The 24,546-nt window shown below is 36.7% G+C and overlaps 1 protein-coding gene across 1 annotated transcript in view; it reads left to right on the forward strand.

The window, feature by feature from the left end:
- LOC146003599 (trypsin-1) overlaps positions 1-24,546 on the forward strand; it is a 51,181-nt gene that overhangs the window by 5,608 nt on the left and 21,027 nt on the right. The window contains exons 2-5 of the mRNA XM_083141911.1: positions 6,781-6,904; positions 9,684-9,846; positions 14,199-14,407; positions 22,268-22,464. Coding sequence (XP_082998037.1) covers positions 6,781-6,904; positions 9,684-9,846; positions 14,199-14,407; positions 22,268-22,464 — 693 coding nt within the window. The remainder of the gene's footprint in view (positions 1-6,780; positions 6,905-9,683; positions 9,847-14,198; positions 14,408-22,267; positions 22,465-24,546) is intronic.

The raw sequence follows: 24,546 nt of genomic DNA on the forward strand, positions 1-24,546 counted from the left end.
TAGGCAAGTCGGCTGTAAAAGTGATACATAGAAGAGGGGTTAGAATGGATCTCTGTGGGACGCCTGTTTCCAGTGGTAGAAGGGATGTGGCAGCTTTAATGTATTCTCTCTGTTGTCTGTTCTCCAGATAAGACATAAACCATCGGAAAGCTGGAGGCAAAAACAAATGTAGTATTTAATATGGTTTTAGCAAGTCATGAGATGAACACTGTTAAAGGCTTTAGTGACATTGGCTTTCATTCTAATAGGCGACATACTTATCAATTTGTATTTTTATTAGAATTATTTTCCAATTTGAAAAATTAATTTATCACATTTTTGGAGTGTCACGGATGTTAATAGAAACTACCCCTTAAAGTTTGAATTAAGAAGCAATATTAACATAGAAGTTATAGAGTGCAAAAAGTACTGCTCTAATTTATAGATGTCATTGAAGTTATAAAATTGTCATTTTGGTCTATTTTCTAAGGTATTCAACCCACATTACTCGGATATTGGGCGTTCTCCCGTGAATAATAACAATGTATGCACACGAGTTCGACTTATCAATTAGTTGTCAGGTTGTTGTTGTCGGATTGTTTTAAGTCCACTTTATGCACATGTATCCTAATCGGGACTAGACCTACAGTTTAAAGTGGGATCCGAACCACTGTGCAATGTGCCTCCACCGGGCATCGAACCCGTGACCCTTTGATTACAAGTCAACAATGTTACTACTACGCCGCCGTGGAGCCCATCTACATCAGGTTAATTATATAATTTGATTTTAACATCTTGTGAATGTAATTTATGGATACCATTAAACAGAAGCTAATATAAGATATTATATAATTAATCAGTGAATGTATGTATAAACATGTAATATAATAACGTATTTGAATTGTATATGTTTAATTTTGTAACATAAGTGATCTTTGTGTATTCACGATGTACAATGGACGTAAACAGAGAAGTGTCCAATAACGTTACGGTGCGATTAAAAAGTTAGAAACGCTTGTAGGGATTTAAGAACTTGAAACAACATTGCTTAAGTAGACTTATAAGGAGTTTACATGTTATAAAATACAGTAAGTTATTTAAGTAAACGTAGAAAGTATTTTACCCGTTGGAAGTAGAAGGTAAAATATTGGAATTCATTTCACAATATTTTTTATCTGTGTTTTTCGTAATTTTATTAAATAGCTAAAAGAGATATTGTTAGTGTCTCATTTATCGACATTTCAATTCACAAAATTATTTATTTTTGCAATGATTCAATATAACATCGATTTATGATTAAATTATTTGATTAATTAATAGCAGCAAGACACACGCAGAAGCATGGTACTTCCTCCAGGCCACGAAATTCCGTATCTGTAGTAGCCATTGTATCTTGTAAGTAACCTCAAGGTATCGAAGGAGAATTTGTTTGTTGACTGAAAATGACCGCCCAAACGACAATATTTTACCGAACGATATTATTACGTATTTGATGTGTTTTCTGCTCTTGAAATTGCATGTTAGTTTCTTTGGTTGATTCTGAGATATCGAAAGTTTAAGCTATTCAATATTCTCTATTAATTGTCTCGGTTATCATAGGGAGAAGGACGTCATGACGGAAACTATATATTTTGCAGCCAGATAGTACTATATATATATTTCAGTCCACTACATTATAGATGTAGTAGTAATTTCTGAGTAATTAATAGGTATAGATTAAGTTTGATTTCAGAACAGGCAAATTGATCGAGAAAGTGAATATTGCATCAAGACTATAAATCATCATTCAGTTCGTCAAAGATCAGATACGTAACATTTAACAAATTGGATTTACCACCATGTGCTCTATGGGTACCAACCAAACTATTCACATATTACCAACTAGTTTTCTGGCCTTAAACCCGAAGGTTTATGGCTGCAGCAACACAAGCCTTCCATCTGTCCCTACCTTGGCAAGATCAATCCAATCGTTTCCATCCTTACCGATTTCCTTTAGGTCAATCTTAAAGTTATCCCTCCATCTTCGTCTTGGCCTTTCTACAGGTCTCTTACCGTCAGGTTTACCAACAAGAATCCTGTAAACTCTTCTTTCCTCTCTCATTCGTGCCACATGGCCTGCCTACCTAAGTGTTCTTGATTTAATCATTTAATCTCGTAATAATATCTGGACATGAATACAAATTATGTAGTTCTAAACTAGTCTCGTCTGAGATTTTCTCTCCTTTTAAAATTTAAACCGACGGAAATCGTGAATCGTAGTTAGCTCACACAATTGGGGATCTTATAAAAATTACATATCCTCCATACTTTATCTTAATAATATTAATAATTAAATATAAATAATTAATTAATAATATTTTTTTGAAAATTGTGAAAGTGAACAATGTTTCCATATTTTTGTTTCGCATATTATTGACTGGTTTGAAATTTTACTCTTGGGTTAATCTGGGCGAAGAAGAAAGGATGACATAAAGCACTGAAAGAGAAAAATTAAAGAAAAATTGAATTCCGCAGACGACCATGAAAAAGAACCCCAATTTGTGCTGTGTCGTGTCGTTTGCGCCGAGTCATTTGCGCCAAGGGTTCTTATCGGTTCATTTCCACCGTGACATGTGTCAAGACCTTCCTTGGCTGGTTTTCCCACAATCCAGAGTGTCATAACCGCCGTGCGCACGTGTGTTTATGGTCACATGGTGCATAGTGCATAAATGTATGTTTATGAAATTGCACGGCTGTGTTTACCTATCCACAGAGTCAAATATGACTTTTCTTTACTTATTTCAAAAGATGTTACACAGGATTACTTGGATCAATTTTATTCCACAACACAAAATACATAAATCAGCATCAGCCTATTAACTATTATTCATTTATTGTTAATCGTCAAAAAAACATTGTAAATACCGTGTTATTTTTTGCAAACATTATATAAGTAATAGCTACGTATATATAAACACAATATTTTGATACACTTGCACAAGAACAGTACAAAAGTTATTTAAATTCTTGTAGGTATGCAAATGCTAGAAGGCATCCTCGAAGATCGCCTGATCTTCTGTACTTCGAAAGAACACACTCAACACATTTGTCCATTTCGATGTATTGATATTTTCATATTCTCAGCCATCTTGTCGTCTCTTACAAGTCTCATTTTTACATAAATACTAATTTCCCAATGCTCATATATACTTTCATCTTACAATCACCTTCATTTTCAATCGAAGATAAACAAAGCTGCAGCTGTGCAACGTCATAAACACATGTGCGCGCGGCGGTAATGACACTCCGGATTGTGGGAAAACCCACCAAGGAAGGTATTGATATACGTCCCGGCGGAAAAGAACCGATAAGAACCCTCGGCGCAAGCGACACGGACTCATTTGTGCAGGAGGGTACCACTATGAGAATAATCGAATCCACAAGACACACAAAAAATAATAATTAACAAATAAGAAGTACAAACGAGAATCATAAAGTACTCTGCTAATTCACCTCGCAGCAAAGAACGCATCTCCACGTAGGGGCAAACTTATATTAATGTAAAGAGTATTAAAATTTAGTTCACACTGAAAAGGAAAATGTTGTGAAATATCCACAAAATTAAAAGAACCGGAAGTCCGTTGTCATTTGTAAAGAGAGGGAACTGGAATGTTCCAGATCCTACACGAAACGCAATAAGAATAGCTTAACAAAGTGATGAGACTTTAGTTAACCAGTTGTAGAGATATACAAGATAGTACAGCAGGGCTCGAAGTGAACTGGAGCAGACAGGAACGGCGTTCCTTTTGTGTAGGATCTGGAACCTTCCTGTTCCGGTTCGTTTAATAAATAAATAAATTGAATTGAAATTATTTGAATCAGCAAACGCTACTTTATGGGTACCCTGCACCATAAACAGCCTCCCCGGCGTAAAGTCGAACAAATATGATCTACCTGATTTAAGAAACCAGATAACATTACATTGGAGGTGAATTTCTCCCATAAAGCATAAGTTCACCATATTATTATAAATTTTCTAAATAAATTTTATTTTTCAAATTTCTAGCAGTATTGTTGATTTTAGTGAAAAAATTATAGGAACAACTATTGATGATCTTACTTAGAGTACTCAAATTAAACAGAAAATTGAAATCGGTTGATAAATAGCCGAAAAACAAGGGATATGAAAAGGAGCAGGTCTCGCGCCCCAACCAAACTAATTATAAATCTGCAACTTTGCTGGTATCCATGTGGTCGTATGCACAAACTGAATAAGTTTCGTCAAATTTGATGAGGGTCGATTTTAGGACACTTGACATGGAATGACCGACGCAAAGAGGAACAAACTATTTGTCACTTAGAGTAACACAGGATGAACCATGCATTCATTGTAATGACTGGGTCAAAACAGGAATCGAATTTAAACATATGTGTCAGGAATACCCAAGGAAATCGAAGTACAAAAATCAACTTTGAAAGTTATGACCAGTGCATTCTGGGATAGAATGTTTGAATAGAAATGGAAGGCCATTCGTGGGAATAGCCTTACAAAAGTAATGACGAATCTGAAGGAACCTGTGTAGGAAAGAGACCAGGAGGCAAAGATTGACGAATTTTGCACTTGGAAAACACTGCCTCGCACATATCTCGAGTTGCAGATGCTGTCATTAAGGATCAAGGAATGATGGAAGCTTTATTATCCACCCCTTAATGTCCTAACTTGTCTCCAAGTGACTCTTACGTATTTAAAAATTTGAGAAATTCCTCATAGGTAACAAGTATCATTTCATTATAAAATAATACACTCTTAATATGACTCGTCTCTAAATTTGTGCATAGTGCATCTTCTGTGTGTGCCAAATCATAAGGTAAAAACAATATACTGTTCATATGTCCTCGTATATGTGCTTTAGCATTACCTTTTGAATTCCTGTAGTATGCATTCAATGTAGTAATGATAACACATAGAAGATTCGATAAATGTTGAGATTAGATACATTCATTTTTACATCTGCTAAGTTTGACTACAAAAAAATTCCAAAAGAGGACGTCAGAGAAAGTATACGTTCTCGATTTTCTTCAGTTGTGCTTTGTTTCAGATATCGGTGACAGAATGGTGATGCCTCGTATGTTGCAAATGTGCAATTCATTAGTGCACACTCACCTGTGGCACTTTCTACGACTACAGGTGTTCAGCGAGGTAGTTGAAGTCTAGAAGGTCCTTGTGTATGCCTATCTGAAAATACTTGTGTTAGTGACATGCATAAAATTTTTGACCAATTTCAGAATTGAAACCGAGAAAGTATTCCCAATTTTTTTCTGAAATTAAATTTCTGCAATCTTTTCTGTTAAATTCTAAATAGCTACAGCATTTCCATTTATTGTAATAATGATTTAACACAGCGTAAAATGAAATTTCGGTTGTTACTATGAATCTCCTTTAAGTGGTGTGCTTTTTAACAATTATATTGATACTCATGTCTCAAAATTTAACGTGCAAATCTTGAGAATGTATGGCAGTTAAATTTATGCCGATGAATTAGGTGTCATTTGATACTAATGTTTACTACAAATTCGTGTGACAGTTCTTGTTCTGCATTAATTGACAATTTCTTTTGAGATTTGAAAGTATATTCTGGTTTCTATTTCATTTGATGTTGATGCTGTCATACAACCTGGAAGTAACTGATGTCTGGTATTCATCGCCATATTTTCATGTATCAGAAATTGTGGTAGTGGTAGAAATGATTGTAGTAAAATATCAACGTTCCTCAAAGCTTTTGTCGACGTAACTTATACTTGTCTTCTATTGATAAATCACCTCTGTGTGAAATTTTAATCCAATTAAAGAATGTTAATTTAATTTGATTTTGTTTCGTTTTTTTGTTTTTGCATTTCTGCCACTTTGGCTAATCACGAAGATGAGCATGTGTGATGATATGATGAAATCCATGAAAGGGCACTTACTAGGAACACTCATGTCTAAGCTGGGATTCGTATTGGCGTCTTAGCTATCCACTCCGCAACGAAAGTGGAGGAAATGTTTCATTACATTCCTATTATTTAGTTTGTTTCGAGATCACTTTATACACATACAGGCTAATCGAGACTAGACTATGTGCCTCCACCACGAATCGAACCCCGGAAGCGAAATAGCTGGACGTCGTGATTGTGTTCTACGTGACCTAATATTGCATATGGAAGTTTTCGCGTGCTACATTTTCCAAGAGACAGGCCCATATTATGATAGCTCATAATTTGCGCTTTACAACAATGTACTTGGTTTAGACTAAAGTCATGTTCATAACGAAGGAAACAAGAACACTATGTAAGGTAGATTCAATATGGCCTACATAGGAATATATCGTAAAGGACATGCGCAAATGTCTCATTTGCTACTTTTATGTTCACGTAGAGTGTGTGGGAGTCACTATGGTACTTTCATTACAATTTCTGTTGCATTTTTTGATGTGAAAGAACAAAATATATTACTATATTGTTACTATTTTACAAAATCTTCACTGCACCCATGTTATTAGTTGGAACTGGCTCCAATTTTCATTAAACGTCCAGAAATGTTCCCTCTTTTGAATATTACGATTAGTTTTACCTTTCCGACTTTGTACGTACACCATTCAGGTACCTTAATTGTCTTTCACTTCTGTAGGATCAAAGGTGAGATATTTCAGCTGTAATATGTTTTCTCCATAATGATGTTATAAATTTTATAAATTATCATTACGTCTTCTCAGTTTGTAAAGGTAAATTTAATTCTGTACAGCTAAGTTATTCGTACTAATTAGTCTACATCTTATTTTTCAGGAGCCGGAAGAAATCATTCGTCATGAGACGAGACAGAAGCTGCTCTTCGACGAAATCTTCGGATTCCTGAACACGTCGACCACAACCAAGAAGCCTCCCGTGGCGCTGAGGAATTGTTCGTGTAGTGAGTAAGCACTCCAAAACTTTCTTACTTTCTTTTTCAAAACATGTATATTAGTATGATCTTATGGGTAGTTAGATAGATTAGTAAACGAAGTGCACAATCCCTTGGAAAAATATTTTCGAAAATAGAAATATTACGTATTCATTTGATTTAAATGAAACTTTCTTGGTCATATATTTTGTAATGTACACTCTCATTGCTACATATTTCTTGTTTTGGTTATTTTTATAAAGAATATCACCCACATGTGTTGTGTGTGTACACATGCATGAATAGGCACAAATATTGCGTCTTCTAAAAAAAAAATATTTTGTTAAGAAGCATGTTCTGTATATTTAATTTTCTTTTGGATAGCCAGTTACACCATGATTTGCTATAATATTGTATTTTAACCTGTTCGCAAAATTTATCTAATGATGAAACTATTGGAGATATAGAGAAACTAGTGTATTCTGTAATGTAGGTAGATTGACGATTCTTAAAAAAAAATATGAGTAAATTTCTATCTCACTCACTCTCTTTCTCTCTCTGCATTTGCTTGATTTCGTTTTCGTTTTATTTTAATTTTAATGCATTTTAAATACTTGTTATCTTCTATATCTTTACAGAGTGATTGCAACTTTACGTACATTTACAGAACAACGGTCGCACTTGTCTGCGCTTGTCATGTCTAAAATTAAGCTTTTGACGCAAAAATATGCATCTTCGATTTACCCTGACGTCTGCGAATAGAACTAGATGAAATAGGTACATGTAATATTAATATTCCTGGACTTATGTGAAGCTGTTTGTAGGTACTTTTAAAGTACTTTTGCGTCAGTGGTTTCAATCTTCTCCACAATCTTCTGCACAGGGGAGCACTTTACTTTTACTTTACTTTTACCTCGAAGAGTAAGACAGAGCTCGATGAATTTTCCAAATTCAAATGATTTTAGGGTGAGCACAGCAGAATAATATTGCATACCAGTATAGGCGTAACTTGGCGGGGGCAAGGGAGTGCAGTTACATACACCCGTGCATACCAGTCTGCTTTTTCAATATACCATTTCCAAAACTATAAATATATTCAAGTTTTCGAATTTCTATAAAATATGATTTTTTAACTTACGTAAGTAAAAAACCTGTGAAACGGGACATGGAAAGGTAGACCAAAATAGGAAGAGCCTCACACATTACAGTGAAAAATACAATATTGATGAAATTGAACGTCCAGATTATTTTCTCTTTCTTACTTTGCAAATTACTAGGAATACGTTAGTACATATTTCAGTGTCAATTTTACGCCATATTTGCTAATAGCAGGCTGCGCTATCGAGATTTTTGGGGGATTTTTTCCCCTTCAAATAATATGAAATTCAACATTTACATTTTTTCCAAAATATATGTAAAAAGTTTACACCTTAAATGCACCATATTTATTTCATTATATGAAGAAAAGGAAGTGTTTAAAGGTATTATCCAAGTGTGGAGGAGAAATATCCAACTCTTACATATTAGGCCTTAATTGACACGTGAGTTCTTGAGGGAGGATTCTGAATTAAAGTTTGGGGGTACAGTATACAACTCTAGGTCTTAGATTATTGGGGGTATTTTAGTTAGAGGTAGATTGAGCTTTAAATTGAGGGGTATCCAATTCTTGTGTATTATTATTGTTTTAGACTGTAGCAGAAATTTAGGTGTGGAAACTGAGAATTAATTTTTTGGAGGAGGCAATATCCACTCTTCAATATCAACAGTGAGTCTAAAATTGGCATGGAAATTTTTGTGGTGGTAGGATTGAGTATTAAATTAGCGATATGGTGGTATCCACATGTTTTCGACCCCGAACGTGCCAAAAGAGAAGCTGGAAAAGAGTCTATATCTTGAGATCCTAAGAAAGTATTGAAACACCATTAAATTAACATTCTTGAAATCCTGCAAAGAAATGGATGTAAAAATGTTCATGCTTGCTTCGCTCGCAATAATGTGTTACGAGAGTGCGTGTTTGGCGCTTTACTGAGCGAACACTATTTATATGCATATTTACTGTAATGAACCAATCAATGTGCTAACTAATTTTTTTCGAGAATCGAACAATTAAAAGGTATAGACAGTTTAGCATGGTATTTCATTCAAATATACATCAATTATTACGTATTCATCCAAACTATTTTGGGGGACTATGATGAACGATTTATAGGGCGATCTTAAGTGATGGGCACTTAAGTTTTGGGAGTAGGAGCAGATCAAGTATACTGTTCAGTAAAGCTAAGAAAAAGTTACTTTCGGTAGACACGATGTCGTAATTATATACTTTGTGGGGATTACGATATGATTTGAAGGGGACGCATGACATGATTTTGGGGGGATGCGCCATTGGCCTTGGGAGGGGGGATGGGCAGCCCTGGCTAATATCACAAGGAGCTTTAATTTATATGCCAAAGGCATATGTTGACTGTACTTGATTGTAACTGGGAAGACTTTGTATAAATGTTTCTGAGTTGTCATCTTTTCAACTTGTCTATCGATATTTGAAATCTTGGATTTTTCCAGAATTTTCGACGTGGGTGACCTAAAGGTAAATTTCATACGAAATGAATCGTAAATTAGGTCTAGCTCTTGACACCAGTTTTTTTTATAACCATCACAGCCATTACATCGTAGTGTTTAAGGGAATATTACCAAAATTAAAAAAAAAGAAAGGTATGTACAAAACTATAAATGAAAATGAGAAGACTATTTGACTTTAATGAAGTAAACTAATCATGTGTTGATCTAGATGTAAAACTATTTTTTCCAGATTGTGGAACGGCTAACCAGGAGATCAGAATCGTCGGGGGTCGACCGACAGGTGTGAACCGCTATCCGTGGGTTGCGCGGCTAGTGTACGACGGCCAGTTCCACTGCGGGGGTAGTCTCATCAACGGAGACTATGTCCTCACGGCGGCGCACTGCGTCAGAAGGTGAGAGAAAACGATATTCTTCTTCTTCATGCTATGTTTTATACAGCAAGAAAAGTAACTGATATCGGTAGCTCCCTGGTTTACGTCTATACCAGTGGCATTCAAACTGTGAAGCACGCCTCCCTGGAGATAGTTTAAAAGTTACTTTAATATATATATATATATATATATATATATCAACTTCTTCTTTTGTATTACTGCAACTCGCGTTTTTGAACTGAGACAAAAATTGCACTGGTACTGTACTGTGTAGAAGAAAATAATGCCAATACTGAAAAGCTAATTGATATAGTGGAACCACGAGCAAAACAACCTGCGCAGACCCGCGACGCCTGTGGGCGGTACTCCCGCGAGTAGAGGAGGGAGAGAGTGGACCATGCTTCCTTATGGCCCGAGGTGGAGGGAAGAAGGGAAAGCTGCGCGGGGACTTTCCGTCCCAAGGTTTTTTTTCTTGTGGTCGATCTATAGTGGCTTTATACTGAATTTAGCATACTTTTCTGATATTTTCCACAAACCGGATCTTCTGAATGTACTTTACGATGTACAAGGGAATCATGGTGTCAGCCTTCAAAAGGATGTTGCTGCTTTGTAGAGGAAGGTTAAAGATGAAAGTATTGGTGATTGCTTTCGTAGATTGATTCTGTTATTAGAAGAAACAGAACTACAGTGAAATGAGAATACCCAAACATTGCTGCATGCTTGCTTTTAACATCTATTATTCAGCTTTTCCCACTGTATTAAACAAATGATGCCACAGAACATTGTTCCATTGAGGCATACATACATTTTGTGCATTACATACGTATATTTGTGCATAACATAAATTGTTTCACTAATTACTATACAGACGAGTACCACTCACTCCTTTCTCCACTGACCCAGTAGAGCTCTTTTGAATGAATGCAGTGACAGACTGTTTATATCAACGCTCGGATCATTTTCTACCACTTCATTATAATTTTTACCCCTTTTCCACATCGGAGATATCTTTACATAGTTTGTTCTAGATTTTGGTACATGGAACAACCCGGGGTTCGGTCTGGTTCTCATTTGAGGCACACGATATTGTAATACAGATACTAACCGCGTAGAGTCTATTTTGTTATTTACAATTTTATAATTTTATATATTTTTGAAATTTAGATTAAACCTTTCTTCAATTTTTTTGATGTTATACTGCTATACAGGCTCAGAGTACGGAATGAATTTAGGGTACACTTTGTCTTCTTTATACTTTATGTACCTCAAGAATTTGGACTGAATAACCTCTATTTCCCTCATGTGTTCTCTATCCAAGGGCTCCTATTATCCTTTATATCTCCTGAACATCGTATCGCTGAATGAATTGACACCAGCTTATAAACATTTAAAAATTGCACACCACCTACATTAATCACACACATTATATCTTCATTACTTGTATGCGTATCAGCATGAAGAGATTTTGCGTTGATCGTTCATGATCACATCACATGTACAGTTAGTTATCTCTTTTTATTGAGGGGAGGCGCGTGCATATTTTAGTAGCGGAGAGGAGTCACGACAGCAATAAGTTTGAAAACCCCTGGATACTATTTGTGCTGTTGATGTGAGGTTGTTTTAGGTGTTCGGCACATCTTTCTGGAAGGTGCCGTTTTCAATTTCCTCAGACGCACTTTTAACCTTCTCAGCGATTTATCATCAATGTTGGGAGATGATGGCAGTTTTGAACAATTTTTTAGCTTGCGCTGTGAGAAGAGCGGCTCTACTCTCTCTGAGGAAGTTTCGAGTGTATTCTGAAATTCTTAATGGTTTGTGTATGTAGGCCTCTTTACAACCTTATACTTATAATCATTCTCAAAGAGCTTTTAACAGCCCTATTTTAACACACAGGTAAGGATTCTTAGATAAGGGGTATCTCAGTTTTCTCGATTTTTCAGTAGAGCATTGTAAAGTTTGTTATCATACATTATCATTGATTGTACTTTTGTTTTCATTGGTATTGAAATTGTCGAAGCATACAGATAGCTAAAGGGCCGTGCTTTTTGGTGAGTAATAATGGCTTTGTTGGCAGTTGGAAACAGAGACACCCATTTGTCTTGTGAGAAAAAACATGTTCCAGTGGAGATATTTTGAGTTACACCACAGATACGCCTAATTGTCTCGTAACTGGAGATCACACAAAGTATGCCATGAAGTGCGGAATAAGTGAGTTACGCCCAACATAGTCACAGCATCTTGATGATGAAGAGTAGTACAGAAAGTCTTCCTTTGTATGATAATGTTTCGCGGAAGTTTGGTAATTAAGTGAAACAGGCCGTTCAGATTATAGAGCTTTCTATTTAGACTTGATGCTTACAAAATAGTTTTAAAAAGAAGATATAATAGAAGTAGGAACATGGTAAACTGTTTAATGGTAAATGCAAATAATCATTTGGTAGTATCAGAAAAGTAAGTAAAAAAAACCTGGAAACACATCAAAGAACACTAAATACAAAAAAGCATTGCAAAGGCATGGATGTATACACGAGACTTACTTACAATATGCAGTTAGGCAGTGCGTAATATTCCATAGTGGAAAGTATTGTACTATAGATCGCATACCCATTAACAAAATAATACTGGACACTTACACTAACAATAAACCTGAAGTACATAATACAATAGTGGAACATGTTTGGTATTGCCATAACGATATTGATATCAAGGTAAACATACATGCAGAACTATATGGACTTCCGTCGCAAATACTATGAAGTGACATAATCACACACTATCAGAACATGGTATTTTGACCCTTAGATACAAATAGTCAATTCTAAGAAACTATTGCAAGCAAGATTGTCTTGTTTTCAATGCGACAAGGATTCGAAAATTCTGACATAATCCGCTACTCTGACTACAGGTAAGATATTGTGACAAAGGGACATAAAATCATTATATTTGTCCTTTGAAATCTTATGAGGTTCTCAGCACAATTTTCATGGTAGTTGCCAATTGGGTTTAGCTTGCAGTCGTTGTTTCGGACTCAAGGATCTGAATGACTCCACCAGATGACTGGTTTTGAAGAAGACTTTGTCCTTATCAGTCTTTTGCACCATCATCTCTCGCATTGCAGTCCAGTCAACAGAATCTCCCTGATCATCTTTTCTGATGGATAGTATGCGAAGATCACGTGCTATGTTCTTGTAATCCAGGAAGTCAGAAGTCTGGAGTGTGTGCACGATATATGGTTTATTTCTCCTCGCGAGGCGGAAGACTGGGATCAGTTGGGAAGGCACGTAGAGATCACCAGCATTATCTATGGCTGTGCTAATAATGGCACTATGTGAAGAATCTCCCTCGTTCTACCCGTGGTAAGGTTAAAAAAAATAACATTGATCTTCTCAGTGTTTTCCCAGCTAGATACTGTGTGCAAAATCATGGTTACTACAATGGAATTCTTATTTTGTCCAGGGCATCCATCTGCAAATAAAGTTACTTCTTTGATATTATGTGCGGCATTGAGATTTTCGAGGTACATTCTCAAGCAAGTGGTGATTCACATGATCCTCTTTTTCCCTGTCCTTCATGTCACGTAAAACAGTGACACATGTTAGATTTGAGGTCGTAAATAGTAAAGTTGTAGTTCGAGTAACTCGAGTTACGCCCTTCTGTCTTGCGACAAATGCTAACTTTTTGAGATGCGTCGTCACTCATGGAGATGGTATCTTCGCATCCGTTAAGTTTTGCGATACGCCACTACGGCATTTTGTAGATGTCACCAAGAGGAAAGCTCCGGTGGACTTACCTCAATTAACCTTTTTTTTTAGATACGCCCCTTTGTCTCGGTAGGGACGAATTATTAGATTTGAGTTCGTTTTGCTTGTTTAGTGTCGCTTTTATGAAGGTTTAGGCTAATTGCGACTATCAGGATGGATGATGATATGATGAAAATGATGAAGGGACACTCACAAAGACCATACATACCCACACCGGGATTCGAACCCGGAATCCTTGAAGTTGTAGTAAGCTGTGTTAATTATCAGAGCAATTATTTCAGATTAGGGGTTGAGTACAATACGATATGATTAAACCGTTTGCACGTTATGAGATATAACTTTGTAGTTAAATTTTTCTTAATTTGCATTGTTTATCTGAAATTACTGAAGTGATAACAAGGATGAACAGACCGGGAGTCAAACCTAAACTTTATTATATTGCGGGATCTTGAGTCAACTATTCAAAGAATCGATCAAAAGGTAACATCATTATAGTGCATCATGATCAAATTTTATTATTGACGGCGATGGGAAATAAATTATAAGAATATTTTAAGCGTGTGATTATATCTTGTCATGCGTGGAAAACTTAAATACTTTTTACTCTTCCAGACTGAGGAGGTCAAGGATTCGAGTAATCCTCGGCGACCACGACCAGTTCGCCACCAACGAGTCTCCCATCGTCTCCAGGGGAGTGGCCACCATCATACGCCACAAGAACTTCGACATCAACTCCTACAATCACGACATCGCGCTTCTGAAGCTGAGGAAGCCTCTCAACTTCACCAAGAGGGTGCGGCCTATTTGCCTGCCCAAGACAGGTGGGTTGTCTGGAGATTGTTCAGGATTTACATGTGCTTTCATGTGTGAGGTTGCCCCATGGCGGAGTGGTTATCACATCGCGCTACGACACCAGGGGTACCGGGTTTGAATCCCGGCCGGGGCATGAATGTTTGTCAGTGTCTATTCATCAAATTTAATCATATCATCACTCATCCCCATCTTCGCAAATTAGCCAAAAGTGGCAGCAAAAGCGAAGTAAAATAAAGCAAATCAATCAATCAATCAATCGTGTGTGAGGTTGGACTCAGTTGCCGACAATTCTATTTCATTGTTACTAATCTTTTATAGCCTCGTTTTACTGCCATTGTTTTGCTAATAACAACTATAAGCATCATGATTAGATGAAAATGATGAAGGGACACTCACAAAGAACTACCATGCCGATTTCGAACGCGAACCCGGAAACTTTGATGGTAAAGTCTAAATTAAACTACTTAACGCTTTCAGCCACCAAGCTCTACTACCAATGTTAAAGGAAGGGTTTCCACGGCATTTCAACGAGTTCTATATATTAATTATAACAGTGGGCTAAAATAAATTGTTTATTATATTTCTGTTGATATTTTTAATAAGTAGAATGTCACCCTAAGTATCCCATGTTGATGAAATTTGGTATACACCTTTTACTTATGGTTAAAAGAAACCCGCTGAAATGTTTTAATTGTATCTCAAACGGTTTTAATTTTACAGCTTTCAGGGGGTTTCTTTCAGCCATAAGTAAAAGGTATACACCAAGTTTCATCGAAATCTGAGATGGTGGGTGACAAAATCCTTGAATTTTGTGTTCATTTGATGTGGAATGACCCGGAAACATTAAATTGAAATATGAACACAGGATACTCAAATTGAAGATGTGTTTTTTTGTGCAACACCAATATGCTCTAATTAAAACCTGGCATATTCATGTTCTAAAGAGTAAGTATATTATAATTTTGTTCACGCCATTATTTTCTCAACTACACAAAAACCTTAAATCATAAAAACACACCTTAGAATTGTTATTTTGTGCATAATTGTCCGGGACCCCAACCTTATTACTTACTTAGTGTTCCGTTCACCCCTCTTAGAAGGGATAGGTTTTTGGTAAACACACTCCAGCGGATTCTATTTTTTTACCATTTCTTTGATCTCGATCCAGATCTTCCCTTGTCTCTCTGCCTCTATTTGTACTGTACTCCTACAGGTGCTTCTGGGTTTCCCTCTTCTTGCACCTTGTGGGTTCTAAGGCCTTTTTTGCTATGTTTTCGTTGTCTTGTCCCAAAGTGTTCCCTGTCCATTTCCATTTCCTCTATATGATTTCTTTCGTTACTACCTTTTGATTTGTTCTTTTCCATAACTCCTGATTGGTTATTACTTCTGGCCATCTAATTCCTAGGATAAATCTCAAACATCTATTTATGTATACTTTAAGCTTATTTCTTATACTTTGAATTTTTATATGTTTCGCATCCATAGAGTAAAACAGATTTTATATTTGTATTAAATAATCTGAATTTTCTTTTGATGGTTATTTGATTTGATCTCCGCACCGATGAGAACATTGAGAAAGCTGTTCTTGCTATCATTATTCTGACATCCACATCTTCTTCTGACTCGCCTAACGTCAAAATAATGCTACCTAGATGTACCATTTTTTTCACTTCTTGCATGTCCTCATCTCCAATTTTTAACTTAGTTTGAACCTTATTGTGGATCCTAATTTCCTTTGTCTTGTTTATATTTATCTGTAGATCCACTTCTCTTGCTGCCTTATTTAGGTAATGTAATTTAATTTCTATCTGCAAATCTTCCAATCTTCCTGTTATATCCCACTGAATTTTTCTTTTCCTATTTCTTCTTACTGCTTCCATAAGATCATCCAGAACTAAAACGAACAGGAGTGGAAACAGAAGATAGCCTTGTCTGACATCACTCAGACAAGAGATAGGTTCTGTTGTTTTCCCTTTAGGACACAGCAGGAGAAATGTTTATACATTTTCTGGATAATGGATATTATCTTATTGGGTATACCCAACTTCACCAATATCTTCCATATTATTTTTCTATTTATTGAATGAAATGCTTTAGCGAAATCAATAAAGGCTAGATTCAAGGGACTATTCCATTCCAATGATTGTTCCACTATGACCCTGGCATAATTTAGTAGGTCTGTACACGATCTTCCTGCTCTAAAAACATGTTCTTCTTTCCTTAGTCTTTTCAAGTTCCATTTTCATTCTATTCAGTATTATCCTTGTCAAAACTTTGCTTGGAATGGATAAAAGCGTAATTATCCTCCAGTTTTAACAATTGGATAAGTCGCCTTTCTTCGGGATCTTAACCAACAGCCCCTTCTCCCAATCCTGTGGCAAGGATTCTTCTTCCATATCTTCTTGAATATTGGATGCAGAATTTCTGAGGTAATTCTTTGATTTTGCTTTAGCACTTCTGAATTTATATTATCAATCCCTGGTGATTTCTCTGTTTTTGTTTCCTTTATTGCTCTAAATATTTCTGCTTTACTTATGGGGTCTATGTTAATGTTTAGGTCAAGTTTTCTTACATTCAAATCCTGGAATTCATCGTATTCTTTCCTTTCCTCTGGATCATTTCCAATTCTATTCATTACTTCCGTGAGGTGTTCTCTCCATCATTCCATTTGATCATTTTCATCAGCATTGAAGGGTCTTTTGACAGCTTTTTTGTAATCTTATATAGTTATCTGCTGTCTTTTAAGAAAGCAGCTCTATGTTCTCCTTCTGCAAGGTTATCAATGGATACGCGCTTGTCTTTCTTGAGGTTTTTCTTTACTTCACTATTCTTGCTTTTGTATTGTCTATTGAGGTCCTGTCTACTGGTTTTGGTTCTTGCATTTATAATTCTTGGGTTACTTCCCTCCTATGCAATATTAAGCACCAAGATTTATCTGAAATAGAAGTTTTCTTCCCGATTTCTCTATAGCCTAAAATGTCTTTCCTAATTTCATTGTATGTATTTTTAATTTGGATCTATTTGTCATTTATTGTCTAGAGTGGAATTCGCTCTTCCCCATCTACCTCATTTCCTAAAACTGAAAATCCATTCTTTAGTTCAAGAATAAAGCGATTTCTTATTTCCTATATTTTTTAGCTTGTTAATGTTGAACTTCTTGTTATTTTGAGTAAATATTCTCTTTGCTGCTATTATTTTTAGTCTTACTTCTGTAACCATAAGGTGGTGAACATAGCCTACGTCTACACCTCTTTTATTCCGCACGTCCAGTAAGGAAGATTAATTTGCAAAATGACCTATATGATTCTGTGTTCTCAGATCTGTAGAAACCCAAGACACATTGTGGTACTTCTTATGTGAAAAGAGTATACTTTCCACACAGTTCTAGTAGAAATCTTTCTCAGTTGTCATTAAGTGTCCCATAACATGTCTTTCCATGATGTGTTCCACATCTCGATTGTTCTTTCCAAGTTGTGCATGCTGATCTCCCATGATTACCTCTATGTCTTTCTTCCTGACAGCTCTCACGGCTTCTTGCATTTGATGGCAAAATTTGTTCTTCTCTTAACGCATTGCTATTTCAGTGGGTGTATGATGGGTGAATGATAGTTACTGGTTTAACTTTAGTTTTTATTCTCGTTGTGATTATCCTCTCTGATATTGGTTGCCACTGTAACAAAGTTCTTATTTCTTTTTGATTCCATAGGAAGGCCACACCCTCCACATAACTATCTTGTTCATTATCTCTTCCAGAGTATGACCTCCCGACGTAATTTACCTCTACAGATGAAGCAACTTACAAGCAAACGTCTTACCACACAATGGAAAGTTATACTGGGCCCCCATTTTCCTTGAGCCATATAACTACGTACTTAGTAGTGAGAGCAACAGACCTTATCCATAAAGCATACATTATTACCAAAGCTATCTTTTCATTCTTTAGGTATATTACAATTAACGTATTAACAGTAAATAGAATAACTAATAACAACAATTCTAACATCAGTCACATATATATACACATCCAGTAAATAACCTTGAGCAATTGGCACCTGAATTTAGTGTCCCCCCTGTATATGTTAAAGTAGATAGATATTAATTCTTGCATTAATACCCGTACTGTTACCAGCCATGAAAATCTACGAAACTTTAGTCTTCAAAAAAATAAAAATTATAAACCCCCAAATTAGTTATGTTAGTTTTAGCCCTAATGGCCGATAAGCTGACTAAAGCGGTTTACGTTATTAATTAATTCATGTTTTTTTTTTTTAATACTTAACTGCATGGAGGTTTCCCCCAGTGTATGTGTGTAGCTTCGGTACCCGAGACCAAGTGCGCGAGCGATTCTCCTGGTTCGGACACGAGGCCTCGAGATTACGTAGCGTGACGTCATGTGATGTAGCGTTGCCAAATCGTACAGCTATGAAATGGGGTGGTGATAAGAGTATAGCAGCGTGTTTCCTTTATCAGTTTCTCCTCTCCAAAAGAGTTCCATCGAGCATCCCTAGAATTGCGATTATATATCTCAGTATTTCCTCCTCTATTTGTTTAAGTTTGCCTGCTTCCAACATTGTTCCTCCGAACAATTAATGGTTAATCCAGGGCTTGACTGCTCGTATTCAAACTGTATTGCTTTCATTTTTATTTTCATTTTACTTTCATTACTTTATTTTTCTTTTATTATTTTATTTTTCATTTATCTTTTTTAAATTTTTTAATTGTATACAATTTACTGCAAAAAATGATCCCTGTAATTAATGGTTAAGTGGAAGAGAAGGCATTAATGCCTTAACTTCGCCATGTAAACAAAGTCGTAAATAAATAAATAAATAAATAAACATTGTACGAACATTCCAAAAGAACAATTCGTGGCCGATATTTCATGCCCAAAGTCGTTGTCCACAGGAAATTTGTGGGTTATCAACCCTCAGAAACTCAGTCCGGTGATGGGGCTGCCATCTCAAGGTGAGCAGACTGGCCCAGGTTTTCCTTCCCTTAGCCTTTGAAGATCTCTCTTCACCGCAAGGCAGCGATTACCCCATGATCACTCCATGGAGGTTTGAGTTGCGTCTTCCACAATCCGAGCTGCACCGAAGGATTCCTTCTCCGCCTCTTCTGCTGTTGAGGTCTTCACCATTACTCTGGCAAGGGGCTTATTTTTCTGAGAAAACCGGTGCCACCGTTCCCGACATATACCGAAAAAAAATAATTCAATATTGCGGACTCTTTTCAAGTTTGCGGCCGTCATCGCACAGATGGGCTACTCGCCTGAAAATATCTTAAATGATATAACAAGTTTCTTGCTTTTATCATAAAATCAATGATTAGGGACTTAACCGCCGGACTGTGATAAAAATTGGTACTATCCTCCATTTGGAGACACATTTTAAGCTGTATCTTTAACTAAAATTCATTTAAACTTATATAGTTTTTTAAAGCTTATAAAATTAGACTGTAACTTTTATTAGAAATAATTTCCTGGCAATTAATTCGTTCAAATGTGGAATGGAGCTGCTCCTATTTTTATTAACAATGCTAAGATTAGAAGTTGGGTTTGTTCAAAAAAAAAAAAAACAAAAAAAAAACTTTAAAACTTTCAAATTTTAAAGATTATTTTTCAAATTACGGCAAAACTAGTGACATTATCGAAAAATTAACTGAACCTTTCTTGCAGCCCAACTAATGAGGATTAGGACCAAAAAGATTATTTACCTATGATTATTGGTTACGAAGATTTAGGACAGTAACTGAAAGTCTGTGTAATTGATGCTGGTGCGCATACCCTCTGATTAGGGAGGGCTAATGACTTGATGAAAGTTCATTCGGGAAAGAAAAACCTCATTTTATCTCCTGTTCTAGTTTTATTGCATTGATAGGTGTGTGTGTGTGTGTATATATATATATATATATATATATATATATATACCAACAACAAAAATGATACAAACTTGTCATTGAAATGTGTGAGCACCTCCGAACAATTGTTCATGCATTTAAGACAAAACTGTTTAGCAGCAACAGTTTGAAGTACTTAGTTGTTCTTACTTCTGCCTCTGGCAATTTACAATGCATTACAGGACACAGCCAATTTTTAGACCCACATTTTTGAAAACTGAAAACTGTATTGATTTAATAGGGAGCAAGAAATTTCATGGGGCGCCATGGCATTCTCTTTTTCATTTTTTTCCATTTACATCGTTCTGCGCACAGGGCCAGTTCCAGAAAAAAATTGAAATGGAGGGCGCAAATGAAATGCCCCTCTGTGCCCCCCTGCAGGTGCTCTTGGCCATCTAGAAGAAATAATGCAAGAAGGACGTGAAAACTAATACCAACTTGAGTATCCTGTTGTCCTGCTCTTCTTAGATTCTACTAATCTTGCTTTCTTTTACTTATGAATTTCCCCGCTTGCTCCCCTAGAATTGATTTCCGTTCAGGGAAGGCCCCTCTGCCCCCTGTGTTTTGAACTTTCATCTGCTTGAAAATTCATTTTCTCTAAGAGCATGATATTGTTTAATAACGGCGATAAGATTCCTCTACACTAACATTCTAGTTGAAAGTATAATAATATAGGGGCATGGACGTCTGGAAGGGAGGGCAAGGATGGCCACACCTCACCCTTAGAAAACAAATGCCAACCTAAAAGTTTGTATTTCACACGTATAATTTGATTTTAAAAAAAAAAGGTAAAGTGTTCCCCTGTGCATAGCACCACGCCATGAAGGCGTATAGGGGGTGTGGGGGTAACGCCCCACACTTTCTTGATCCGGTCGTGAGTGATCAGCATCACGCCCCTGACCGCCTTTACCCCCCAGGGTTTCCCCCAGGTACCCATGTTATTCGACGCTGGGTGGGAGCCGGGGCCGCTTCCACCGTTAGAAAAGTTCCCGGTCAGTCATATTAATTTACATTAATTATTATAATTGAGATGCAGGAATGCGATAATTTCGAATTCAAGTGGTGTTTACTTGAGGGAGCAACACTATTATCGGGGTAATATGCCACATGGAAAAATACCTTGCTTCCCCTCCATGGAAAAAAATCTGCGAACGTCCATGATTAGGGTAGGCAATTCCCCATCCTTGCCTCCCGTGCGCACGTCTATGCGAGGAGGGGTATTTGGGATTTTGCACTGCTCAAAGTGTTCTAAAAAGTGGCCAAAATTAAGCTTTCAAGGAATTATTCACGACATGCAACCGTTAGTTCGTGTGGTTACATTGTCCTCTCACTGCACAAAATGTCCATTCTAATGGTTTTTTTTTAAAATTTAAACTTTCACAACAATAATTCAACGTACGTTTACACATATTTGAAAAAATATATTTGCATAATTAATATTACAAATGTTATTTTGAGAATATGGGCATGTTAGGTTCTGGTTAGTACACATGGATTTATACCCTTTGTACGTACACGTCTTCTTTCCTTATTTACTTAATTCCAGCCTTAACTTAAATAATAATCACAATAATAAGGAAAACGAAATTATATATAAGTTGTTATAATTGTAAGTAATTGTAATTGTAAGTTGTTATAATCATAGTATTCTAATAAGGGTAACTCAGCTGAATGCTTAGGGCTTCACATTTGGAGTATGAGACTGAGGACAGGATGAGAGCAGATTAACACCACACTTCCCTCAGAGCAAGCTACGCACTTCTAGACTGAATATCCTGTGATCGACACCAAACCGAGCTTATGCTCTTCTGAGAGAAATAGTCGTACTTAACATATGTGGTCGAAATTCACTGCACTTGGTATATGTTATGGTAAATGTCCTATATGTACGTGATAGCTTCCAAAATGAATTTTCTCCATTTCTCCATTATTAGGATGCGAATACTGGATTTGCATTTGAATTTCATTTGCAGGAGACGACTACTCCGGGAAGACGGGAACTGTCGTCGGCTGGGGGAGGACGTCGGAAGGCGGGGGCCTTCCGGCTGTCGTGCAGGAGGTCCAGGTGCCCATCCTCAGCCAGCAACAGTGCAAGCAAAGCAAGTACCGGCCGTCCAGGATCACAAGCAACATGCTGTGCGCAGGGCAGGGGAAGAAGGACTCCTGTCAGGTTTGTTCTCAATTCTGTGACTTTTGTTAGGTGTTTCAACCAGGGTTGTTAAAGGTCCAGGAATTTTAAATAATACATTCAATTTCGGTCCAGGAGAGAAAATCAGCCAGCGTAAATGGCTTCTGGTCCGTGAAGAAACTTTCTATCTGTAAAGTATTTTAATTCGGTTCAGGAACCTTTTTCCGGCTGAATTTAAGTATGGTGTAGGAATCTTTTTTTCCAGATATTCAGATCTGTTCACTTGTTATAACTGCTCACCATGCCATTTTGCTTCAAACCTACAATAAAATTCCATATATTTAAATCTTTCCGCTATCAAAAACGGTTATATGTGGTCACTTTAAGCGAGACTGCATTTAACGATCTGCTTTTTCCTGAGTTTCACTGCTTGTATTTGAAAATGTTGATTTTCCCTTAATTTCGGAGTAGTATGTAGCCCCATCAGCCCCCCTCCTTCTACTTACGTCAGTGCTACACGACACCAAATCATCGAAGTAGAAGACTCAATATTGCACTTTGTAACCAAATAGATGCCTGAGTGCAAAGATAATTAAAAAGTGTAGCGAAATAGGCTGGCAATTACTGCCTCAGCGTGTGTGTGAAGAAACATGTATTAACGGAATGAACAGGGCTAACTTAAGCAGGACAAAAGGTCAAAAACAGCTTGAGATGTAACCTCCAATGTTGTATATTTTCCTGAGCTAAAGGTGATTACTTTTATTGTTATTATTATTATTATTATTTGAATTTTTTATCATCTAAACTATAAAGGGATAAAGGCGGACAGGGGCGTGGTGCTGATCACATCACCCCCAGCTCGGCCGAGATCAAGAAAGTGTGGGACCCTAACCCCACACCCCATATACGCCTTGATAACGTGGTGCAAAGCACAGGGGAGCACTTTATTCTTTTTTATCATCTGAGACTTCAAAATGTTATCTTACAAGAATAAAAATCTAATCCACTCCAGAAGACAAGTTTCCAACTGTCAAGGTTTCTTCATCTTTAGTGTTGCTGTTTTACCACTTTTGTCTAATCGCGACGATGAGGATAAGTGAAATTAGATGAAATTCATGAAGAGACAGTGAAATAGAACACCCATGCCCAGGTCGGGACTCGGACCCGGGAACTCCGCGCTCGGACACCAAGACGGCACCAGAAGATGCGTTTCTTATTTCTATTCATATTTCCGTTATTTTAATTAGTTTTTCTATATCTTGGGTTGTGAAATAAATGATGAAATATAGAAGAGCATAGACAATGATACATACACGGAGCTGCCTGGATGAGGAATGGCATTGAGTGGACCTAGCTACGAAAGATTCCAGGTTCGAGTCCATGAACTTCATCTATTCAGTATTAATTCTCATTGTCGCAATTAGTATAGCAGAAAATCGACAGAAAATAAGAAATATACAAAAACTATATTTCATGTTTTATAAAAAAATATGAAATGAGGACTCTAGTATTTGTACATAGTGTATAGCGCTAACCACTCCGTCAGAGAGGAATTAACGTCCACGCATTAACCTTCTTCTCCCTTTAAGACTCTCTAAAAAATTAACAATTACCAAGGTAAATAATACAAAAAATATTTTGTAAATGTAATTACCTTTCGACTAATTTCAGTTTCAGTATGAGGAATACCTTCCTTTACTCCTAAACAAATTGTCCCATGTGGACAGCCATCCACTAGTTGCACTGCGGAATATGGGTGTACATTTAGGTTGGGTCACAAGTACCATGATGTCCGAGAGACACTGGATAAAACATACCCTTCCTTGACAGTACTATTATGGTTATGTTAACAAGTAAAGTTGCGTATCAATCCACGTACCCCCTTCAAGTAATTCATGAATCCCTGGAGGTATGCTTATCACAGTATGAGAACCACTTCTCTAGTGGGAGAAAGCTTCAAAAACTTAACAAAACTTTCCTAATTAACTTCTTAATGAATGATATTCAACTTGACGTCATCACGTAGTGTACTCTGGGATGAAATCTGGGAAACAGATTCGCGTGTGTTGAGGAAAGCGTATGAGAAGCCTTCTAAAAGCAAGAAAATTTGCATTTAACCATTTT

The sequence above is a fragment of the Lepisma saccharinum genome, chromosome 20 (genome assembly GCF_977018435.1).
Source record: "Lepisma saccharinum chromosome 20, izLepSacc3.1, whole genome shotgun sequence".
NCBI classification, from domain to species: domain Eukaryota; kingdom Metazoa; phylum Arthropoda; class Insecta; order Zygentoma; family Lepismatidae; genus Lepisma; species Lepisma saccharinum.